Source organism: Physella acuta, unplaced genomic scaffold, assembly GCF_028476545.2.
Source record: "Physella acuta isolate Inbredline_101_S28 unplaced genomic scaffold, ASM2847654v3 ptg000577l, whole genome shotgun sequence".
Classification (NCBI taxonomy): Eukaryota; Metazoa; Mollusca; class Gastropoda; family Physidae; genus Physella; species Physella acuta.
Genome location: NW_026732096.1, coordinates 238365 through 248988, shown reverse-complemented (window position 1 = coordinate 248988; position 10624 = coordinate 238365). Strand labels below are relative to the sequence as shown.

Here is a 10624-nt window from a genome sequence, read left to right as displayed (position 1 = left end):
AAAAAGGTAATTTAAAAAAATACCGTTTTGCAATTAATTCGATATTATGGGAGCTAAAATTTATATTTATAAACTGTAGTAGATATACATAACTGCTTTAGTTATCTAAGCCGTAAAAAGAAGATTGATTTTTATTCAAAAAATATTCCATAGTTCGTTTTTAATGCGACTATTTATTTTTTTAAATAAGTATATTTAATTAGATGAGTAAAATATTTTGACAAAAATGCATATCACTATCGTCCAAAATTTTATTGAGAGCGGCTACATCAGCGACGAGCAAGAAATCTACCTCCACTGGATGTTCGCCATACTTTTCATGGTCGTCGCCATCTTCGGCGTCCTTAGCAACGCAGTAAACATTCGCACCTTCGTTACTATGGGAGTCGAGGACGGCGTCACCGTGTCTTTTCTCGTCCTGTCCGTGTCGGACCTCGTCTTCGTGCTGGCCACGATCAGCATGGGGATTTTAACGGCGTTTTGGGCTCTCGAGATGGACACCCACTACCACACCTGGTTTACTGTCGACCCGTTTGGCGCCTACATCCTATCAGCGAACGTCAGTTTTCTCCTCTACGTCATGACGATGCTGACCACCATGTTTTTGGCCATAGCCCGTTCAATGTGCGTGGCTAAACCGCTCCATTTTAAAAACTCGTTCACGATGAAGCGTACGCTGTGTATCCTTTTATCATTCGCCGTGTTCACAGTGTTGAGTTATCTCCCTGTTCTTGTTAACATGGGGATGAGTTCAGAGTTCGATGCCAGAGTTAACTCCAGTAGAGACTTACTCTGGATCACACCTGAAAGGGAGAAAATCAAGGTCATAGTTTGGACTATACGAGACTCACTACTCTCCGTCGTCTCTCAATTTGTTCTGATATCTTGCGTCGCGATCATGTCGTATAACTTAAGAAAATCCTTGGAGTTTCGACGCAAAGCGATGCTGCCTGATACAAACACACAGCCAAATAAAAACAGGAAAACAAAAAGATTCTCCGGACAATTCAAAGGGAAAGACTTGCAGATTATCCAACAAGTTACCTTTGTTTCAATCCTGTACATCTTCTGCAACTTCCCGAAAATTCTGGTCAACATTTCCCAGTTCTCGGTGCCGGAACTGACCATCGGGAAGCGGTACCAGAACATCAGCTACAACATCGTCAACACCATGACCTTCTCACAGCTCGTCAACTGCAGCCTCAATTTTCTCGTCTACTACAAGTTCAATTCTAAATTTAGAAGCTGCTGTGTGGTTAACCACAAATGAAAGTTCTATTCCTACTATACAGCTTGTATCAGTGTGTGGTTAACCACAAATGAAAGTTATATTCCTACCCTACACTTTGTATCATTGTGTGGTTAACCACAAATAAAACTTATATTCCTACTCTACAGCAGGTATCAGTGTGTGGGTTTTCAACAAAGTTTCGAATATTTGATTTCATCGGAGAATTAATCTTTACATTTTGGAAACAAAAAAAAAAGCTCGTAAACAAGGAATAGTTTTTCTTTGCATTGGCATATCAAACAGCTAAATTAGATAACCTTTGGAAATCTCCGTTTTGTTTTATAAGGAAGAAATTATGATTACAGGATGGGTGGAGCTCAGATAATTCGATAATCTCAAAAAATGAGATCAGTTTTTGTTATATTTGTATGACGGTAAAATGGCTGCTTTAGAGCCTACTATGTTTTCTACATTGTGAATTTCGTTTTTCTATGTATTTTTATCGTGTTGGTTGTAATGGTAGATTACCCTTCTAGAATTGTATGTTTTCCTATTACTCTCTGTGTATAGTATTGTACATGTGTGTAGGCTACACTGCCCGCACAATACCTAAATGAAGTTGAATTAGAGGGCTTTAGCTTAATTTTTTTTAATTTAAAAATGTACAGCTATTTATTTGATGCACGCTTTCGTAAAAAAAAAGTAAAATATTTTATAAATCTTTTGAAGTTAACACACTTTATTGTCACTTCGAAAATATATTTTTTTCGTATTTTAGACAATCTCCACTATACAATAAAGCGGATATAGGGCTTATAAAGTGAAGTTCCCCTTTTTAAACCTGACAGATTCGAACTCGCTAGACCACTCCTTCCCATGGGATCAGGGCAAAAGGCCGACACGAACAAAAGGCCGACACGGACAAAAAGACGACATGGACAAAAAGCTGACAAGACAAAAGACCGGCATCCGAAAGGCCGACAGGAAATAAGGCCGACATTGCTCACCTTATAAGGATGGCAACTAGCATTGTCTCTTGGCGTTCCGCCGTGTTGCATGTGGTCACGATGCCGGGGAGTTTTGCCTTGGTTCTTTGATGGTTGTCTCAACTTGTTGACATAGAAGGAGCTATGAAAGTCAGTAGTGACTGCATTTCGCAATATTTAGGTGTTGATCCTTTGTGTTTAAGTCGCTTGGATGTCGGCCTTTTGTCCTACATCCCCGTTCCATATAGGGCCTATATAACAAACAATTTTATTATTTAATATTCCGGTTTTGTAACAGTTTTCACAACGATATCAAATGTAATAATGTTTTATCATCCAATTACAATCAACTTAACTGGTTGAAGTGACCCAGACTATATCGGACAAAATTCACGAGTCACCGGAAAACTTCTAGTGACACAGGGGAAAAATCTGGTGACATTACAGCTGTTGTCTCGAGCATTTCATCGGGACTAGAAAGGGGGGGGGGGGGGGGGAGCAAAACTGACCCCTGAACAGAATTTCCTCCGAATAACGTCTACCGCCCCCCCCCCCCAACGAAATAGAATTTATATAGAAAATATATACTTTTACCAGTGTCCCCCCCCCCCCGCCGGAAAATTTAGTCCATCCCACCCCAGAAAATTTCAAGTACCACCCCCCCCCAGGGAGAAAAAAATCTGAAAGAAACACTGGCGCCCCCACATTGTAACGTTGCCGCCCGTCAGGTAAGTCGGATTTAATTTAAGAAGAACTGGGTCAATACGACACACAACGCGCTTGTAGAACATCTAACAACAATATGTTTCAGTAATGTGTACATACATATTAGATTTTTTGTGTGGTAGATTTTTTATATAAATTGAGCAGCTGCAATAAAAAAAAATCTGGTATAGTTCTATAGTTCCTATCAGCAAAAGTATATTCATCTCGGATCAGCTTTGGATTTTGGTAAAATAAATAATGTTGTTTCAAAATTTAGAGAAGGGGTCATCCATAAATGACGTCACGCTTTTTTTTGACGATTTTTACCTCCCCCCCCCCTTCCCCTCCGTCATACGTCGTCACAAAAAGCCAGACCCCCCCCCTAAAATGACGTCACACTTCAGCCTACAACCCCCCTCAAAATTACAGTTGAATTTTTTTTAAATATCGGTATTTTTCTAAAATCTTGTCTGAACTCAGTCAAATAGAGTGTTTTAATCAATTCCTATTACAATTTATTAAAACAGTTTTCTAAAACGCGAAATAACGTCTAAAATTAGTTTTCTTACATTGCCTTTTTATAATACAAAAGTGTGACGTCGCACCATCTGGACCCCCCTCCCCATCATCATACACCGTCACAAAATTACGGACCCCCCTCCCCCTACGAGTGTGACGTCATTTATGGACGACCCCTGAAATGTACACCTAACATTAATTTAGGAGCAACCTTTTGCTTTGAGCTATTTCTGGTAATTTATTCAGCTCTGTAGGAATATTCCTACCAGTTTTTTTTTATTTTTTAAACTTCTGTTCAGAGGCGTATCCAGGTTTTCGTTGTAGGGGGAGCGAAAAGAGCAAAAAAGGCGCCGAATTTTTAACACGTTCTATATACGTGTATTATATATATATATATATATATATATATATATATATATATATATATATATATATATAAATATATATATATATATATATATATATATATATATATATATATATATATATATATATATATATATATATATATATATATATATATATATATATATATGATGTAAAATAAATTGAAAGTAGCACTCTAAAGAAATAAGAAAAAACACACAATGTAGGCCGACAAAACAAAAATTGTATCAATGTAAAAAAAAAAAAAAAAATAAATAAAAAAAAAAAAAAAAAATATATATATATATATATATATATATATATATATATATATATATATATATATATATATATATATATATAAATATATACACACACACTACAACCAAAAACAATGAACGCGACACAATCTGTTTTGTAATTCTTGTAAAAAAAAAAATTCTTACATAATGATTCCTGGGAAATTATTTAAGACAAGTGAAATAGGGGAAATAATCACTCTCTTAATATAAATATGTATATAACTACACATTTAATTAAAAATGTCAAAACAAATAAATATTTACTTTAGAATATAATGAAACTGTTTAACACTATTCGTATTTACAAATTTCTTTTGTCTATAATCATAATTTAATATATCGTTATCATAAATGCTAAAGTATTACAGCATAATGAAAGTTTTTAAAATCAGAGTTTGTATAAAACCACGCTCTTCGATATAATAGAAAAACACTCGGATTAACAGCCTACATTTAACTGAATATACGTCTTTTTAGTTCAGATCATATATTTTTAATTAAATACTGCTTCTTTGTGTTTTATAAAGATCATTTTTAACATAGTGATAGGTATGGGTTAGATCACACATCTTTTTACTGGTAATTGCAAAAACAATATTCACAGAGTTTTACGTTTAACAAGCTAATGTTCTGGCGGCATGGTACTTTGGTACATCAATACGCGTTTTTCTACATGTACTTAACAGATCAGTTCGGGGTGGGTTGGGCGGGGGGGGGGGGGTTCAACTTCATTCACCACTGTCCGGTCACTTTAGGTAAATTATCCAACCCAGTGTATACCTAGGTGTGACATTAATGCCGCTCTACACAATTGTAGTGGTGAGGTGTGTGGGGGGGGGGGGGGGGGGGGGAGATAACCAACTCAGAGTGAACATAGCGTCAGTTTTTAGATGACTGTTCTTAACATACATATATACTACACAAATATATATTACACAAATATATATTACAGAAATAGATTTAAATAAGTACAAATATATATTACACAAATATATATTACAGAAATAGATTTAAATAAGTAGCAGTGGTATTATGACAATATTTTTTTACAGAGGGTCCATGAGGGAGGGGGGTTGTAACTGTTTCATATAATTTGTAATCGTAATCACTATCGCCCAAACTGTAAGAATACTACTATTTCATTGTGATGACGCTTTTGAGCTTGTCAAAATTTCCCCACCACTACGCAGTTTGCTCATAAGTAAATGTAAATAGAGGTGCCACATCAGTTGTATTTGTTTCTGTATTGTAATTTTTTTTAAATTAATCACACGATTCAAACTGTATATATAAAGTAATTATGTGTGAAGTTTTATGCATAACATTTTCTAATTCAATTATTCGTAAGCAAATACATTATTCAGTTGCCTTAAACTTAACACCCCTCTTGCCAAGTAGTACTACCCGTAGAGGTTTTTTAAACATTGCAAAGCATCGTAATGGTTATTTTTAGAATGGCAAACTGATGCAGCTGTTAATACGTGTTGTAAACGTAGACACTGCTAGACTAGTACAATAATGCTTAATTGCTGCATGAAAAGAAATCTTGTGATTTACATAGATGTGCCGACCAAAAATATTTTTTTAACAAATATAATTGTTTAAAACTTTGAGTTTAAAAAGTTTCCAAAAAGGCGCCACTTTGATGAAAATGGCCAGAGGGGGAGCGGCCGCTCCCCCTGCTCCCCCCCTGCGTACGCTACTGCTTCTGTTGTATTTTTAGACTTAGAAGATAGTAAATCATAAACAGGTGAAAAATGGTTTGGCGTCTAAGGGGTCATCCATAAATGACGTCACACTCGTAGGGGGGAGGGGGGTCCGTAATTTTGTGACGATGTGTGATGAGGGGGAGGGGGGGTCAGATGTTGCGACGTCACATTTTTGCATTATAAAAAAGCAATGTTAGAAAACGAATTTTAGACGTTATTTCGCGTTTTAGATAACTGTTTTAATAAATTGTAATAGTTTAGACAAGATTTTGGAAAAATATCGATGTTTTTAAAAAATTCAACTGCAATTATGAGGGGGGTTGTAGGTTGAGGTGTGACGTCATTTTAGGGGGGGGGGGTCTGGCTTTTTGTGACGACGTGTGACGGAGGGGAGGGGGGAGGTAAAAATCGTCAAAAAAAGCGTGACGTCATTTATGGATGACCCTTAAGCACGATAATACTGATAGATCAACTCCTCGGGTGTATATGTAGGTCAGAGATTGAATCAGTGCGTGATTACTACGCAATTGAGCAAGTGTTTGTGTGTTAGTAAGTACGTGATGTAATGTGTGTGTGTGCGCGCGTAGATTAATAGGTGTGGGGTTATGCTTGAGTGAGTTAGTGAATGGGCCATACATGGAATTATTGACAAGTCTTGTTGATTCACGAAAAACACACTAAACCATGGTTTTATTTACACAATTTTTTGTCATACAACTACGCCTACAGTTCTCTGTAAAACTTTTCGCGAAATTTTGAAATGTATTTCAATTATTTTATACCAATTAAAATAAAAACCTGTCTTGTGTAAAAAAAAAGGAGAAAAAGAGTAAAGTTTGTTTTTTGTTATTTGTCATAATCTTAAACTCTGTCAGCCTGAAAAAGGTGAAGTATATTTTGGTAGTGTTATTTAAAAAAATCTTTTTACATGTGTGTATTTAAATTACTTTCATACAAATTTGATGTGTTGATGTTGTCAATAATTTAGGTAACTGTTATTAGCAAAACAAAGTCTAAATTATTTGTCTTTTCCTCCTTGTTGCGATTACCGATTATGCGCAATAAATGTTATTGCAATAAAAATGTTATTAAATGTTATTGAATATATATTTTTTTTAATTTTTTTATTTCAAATCTAACATCTTACCAGATTTTTTAAAAATTTGATATTCTTGCATTGTCGTGTGAGACAATTGTATGTGGACTGAATTGCTGGCTCAAAAGTGGGTCGAAATATACTTATAATATTTGCGACAAACCAACATTAGGCTAACAGACAGGCCAACATTCGACCCAAGTAAAAGTTCAAAACAAAAATGAAATAAAAAATGTTAATACATGATTTAAAATTCAAACGAATGGACCACAGGCGTAATAAAATGAAAAACTTCTCAACTTTTCTTCAAAATACTTCCTCCTCGGCTGTCAACACTTGATTGGGTTATTTAATCCTTAGTCGAGGCGTTACATTAAGTTATTAGCGTGTTGAGTGGTTCTCATTCAAATCTCGAGATACGCAAGTTCTTTCATATCTCGCGTTTATTTGTATCTGCCAGTTAGCCTACCTGTACTTGATTGCCGATTTTTATCTGGCTCAAGACACTGAGTGTCGAAAATCAATCATTGCCACATCTCTAAACAAAAAGTGGTTTCGAGAATTTCAAAACATTTCCCTTTCATCAACTTTTCAAATATTTCTTGAGCTCACTTTTAATCGATGTATTGCATTAGAAAGTGTTATTCATATAAATAAAATCTCATTTTTAAAAATACTTCATTCATATAAAAAAAAATTATGCCTCCGAGCTAAGAAAACAGTCAAATAACATTTAATGTACGATTAACTTGAAAGAAGATTGTAGGAGGGTCTATCACTAATCAGTTTCAGGAAGAAGGAAGATTTTAATTTTACTTCCAAACAAATGTGAAAAGCAACTCTAAGAAAATACAGATTTATTTTAAATTCCATACAATTGTTTCATATTTCTTTTATTGACAAGACTGTTTTTCAAAATGTCTTAAGTACCCGATCTACTGTAAATAATTTTAAAACACGATCTTAGGATATTAAAATTTAACTAACATTATTCAACGAAAAAAGATATTGCGAGTACATAACGGTCAATAGAACAAATGAGAAGGATTTAACCTTTTTTTCCGTAATGCAGTCAGTTTTATGCCCAGCCGCATTTACTTTGCCTAACGGAAGTCCGGTACCCTTACGAACTTTGTTTGATTCAGGAACCTTCTACAAACTCGAACCCAGAATCTATACTCGGAAGCAGTCGTAGTTTCTACGCCTGAGCAAGTTTTCTAACGAAACTGTTTTAGAGGGAAGTGTTTATAAATCGTAATATGAAGATAAGATTAAAACAAGCTCGGTTTTATCTATTGTAGTTCCAGGAAAGATAAAAACAATGATGATGAAACATGTTTTGGTGTAGGTGCATGTAGGAAACACATGCAATGTCCCAACACACAGCAACACTGTACTAAAGTCTGATCTCTGGAGGTTTTCTTCGGACCTGAGAGAAAATATAGGTGCCCATAGACTTGAAGTTAAGTGCCAACTCGCCTTGAGACTTGTGGTAGAATACATAATGTCATCTAAATCAACGTGAATGGCCCAAGGTATATTCCGGTTGTATATAACGTTCACACTTGATGACGTCAGATTGTCATTTAAAGTAAAGCGGTTGTGGGGTTAGTTCCATGCTGACGTCACACAGACCGATACTTTAGCGTGGTCTTACACGTAAGTGGTGCTCAGTTGTTGTTTTAGCATAAGTTTGTATTTTTTTTCCAATTAGGCGTAGAGCTAATGTGAGTTAATGTGGTGGATTTAGCTGGTACAGCCGTGGAACTGTGATCATAAACATGTACGTATTTAGGTAGTATAGTCTTAAAACTGCGACCATAGAGTTGAAAAACTAATCGAAAGCTAGTACAGTCGTCAAACTGTGATCATATAGCTGGTACAGTTGTGAAACTGATCATATAGCTGGTACAGTTATAAAATTGATCATATTGCTGGTACAGCCGTGGAACTGATCATATAGCTGGTACAGTTATAAAACTGATCATATTGCTGATACAGTTATGAAACTGATCATACAGCTGGTACAGTTGTAAAAATGATCATATAGCTGGTACAGTCGTGAAACTGTGAATAGATAGCTGGTACAGTCGTGAAACTGATCATATAGTTGGTACAGTCGTGAAACTGATCATATAGTTGGTACAGTCATGAGGCTAATTATAGAGCTGGTACAGTCATGGAAATGTGATCACATATAGCTAGTACAGTCGTGAAACTGATCATATAGTTGGTACAGTCATGAGGCTAATTATAGAGCTGGTACAGTCATGGAAATGTGATCACATATAGCTAGTACAGCCGTGAAACTGATCATATAGCTGGTACCAGGCGTGGTTTAGTAAGTACAGCTGAGACAACATAGCTGGTACAGCCGTGTAGTTGTGAGCATATTCCTATGAAATATGGTAAAGTCTGAATTAGGAAAAGTTTTGATCACTTTACCAAATTAGAAGAAAAATAAATATTTGCCCTCCGATTAACAAACTAAAACAAATTTCACTAAGACGATTTGAGTAGTTCAGTTGATGTTAATTGAATCTAGACAACTTCGATCAACTCGCATTGGATTAAACAGAACCTATCCTAAGCCTAAAGTCAATGTTTGCACTATTTAAAAACTTAAACTGATATTAAATTGGTAACGAATTGATGAACCGAAAGAAACTTAAAGAATCGCGGTCTTTTATTGGAAAACTGTCAAATCTTATTTGCCTAGGGGCTGAAAATCTTATTTTCCGAGGGGTCGACTCTAAAACTAATTAAGTAATTAGTTGTAATTAATTTAGCACAATGTCTTCGGGTGTTTCGCGTCAGCGGCGGTAAAGCACTCTTACGGTGTATCTGAAACTAATTACCTCAATAAAACACCCGGGGTCAAAGTTAAATGTAATAATTTAAAAAAAAAATGAACCGCGATTCATATTCCCTACACTGGTTTAAAAAAACTTTAATTATACTTAATGTTAGTGAAATAATTCCTTTAAGCGAAAAACAAACTAATTTTCGTATTATATAGTTCAAAAATCTATTGGATAATTGACTTAATTTTAATAATTTGAAATTAGTGTAAATATGCCTGAACAATCTATAATAGTTGGAAGCGATAAAGTATAAATTATTTCATATTTGTCTTAGTACGTGAACTTAACGTCAGGAAAATTACGACATTAGATGAGTCGTTTTTTTCTTCCAAGGAAGCGCTTCCGTTACGTAAACACCGTCATATAAACCAGGCTAATTGCCCAGATGCAACTACATTGATATGCCTACATCTAAGCCTACATAGAGCATACTGACTAAGCCTCTCTTTCAGTACTCAAAACGAAGTAAAGAAAATTTAAAAAAATATTATTTGAAAAAAGCTATTCCATTTTTTTTAACGCTGTGCTGTTTTCACTAATTTAACTCAACGATTTTTAAGACAAAGTGTATAGCGCCTGAAAAAATAATGATCATAACAGGAATATACTTTTAGTTTTTTTGTTTGTTTTTTAAAAACAGCTTCGCAAGATATAATATATAAGTTTCAGAGATCCAAAACAAAATACAAAGTCCTACATATCTTCACTTCCATATAGCTTGTTGCAGAAGTGTACGATTGAGAAATATAACCCTTAAAGAAAGAAATTTTAAAGAAGATATTGCTTTTATTAAATTAGACTTAAGCATTACGTATAAAGCAGAATAGCATCTCCTTACATTAAAAC

General features: G+C 34.9%; 1 protein-coding gene across 1 annotated transcript; it reads left to right on the top strand.

Annotated features, from left to right (window-relative positions):
• Positions 1-226: 226 nt before the first annotated feature.
• On the top strand, positions 227-1270 carry LOC131946949 (uncharacterized). Its single transcript, XM_059308006.1, has one exon. The coding sequence runs from the start codon at positions 227-229 to the stop codon at positions 1268-1270; it is 1044 nt and encodes a 347-aa protein (XP_059163989.1).
• Positions 1271-10624: the final 9354 nt, after the last annotated feature.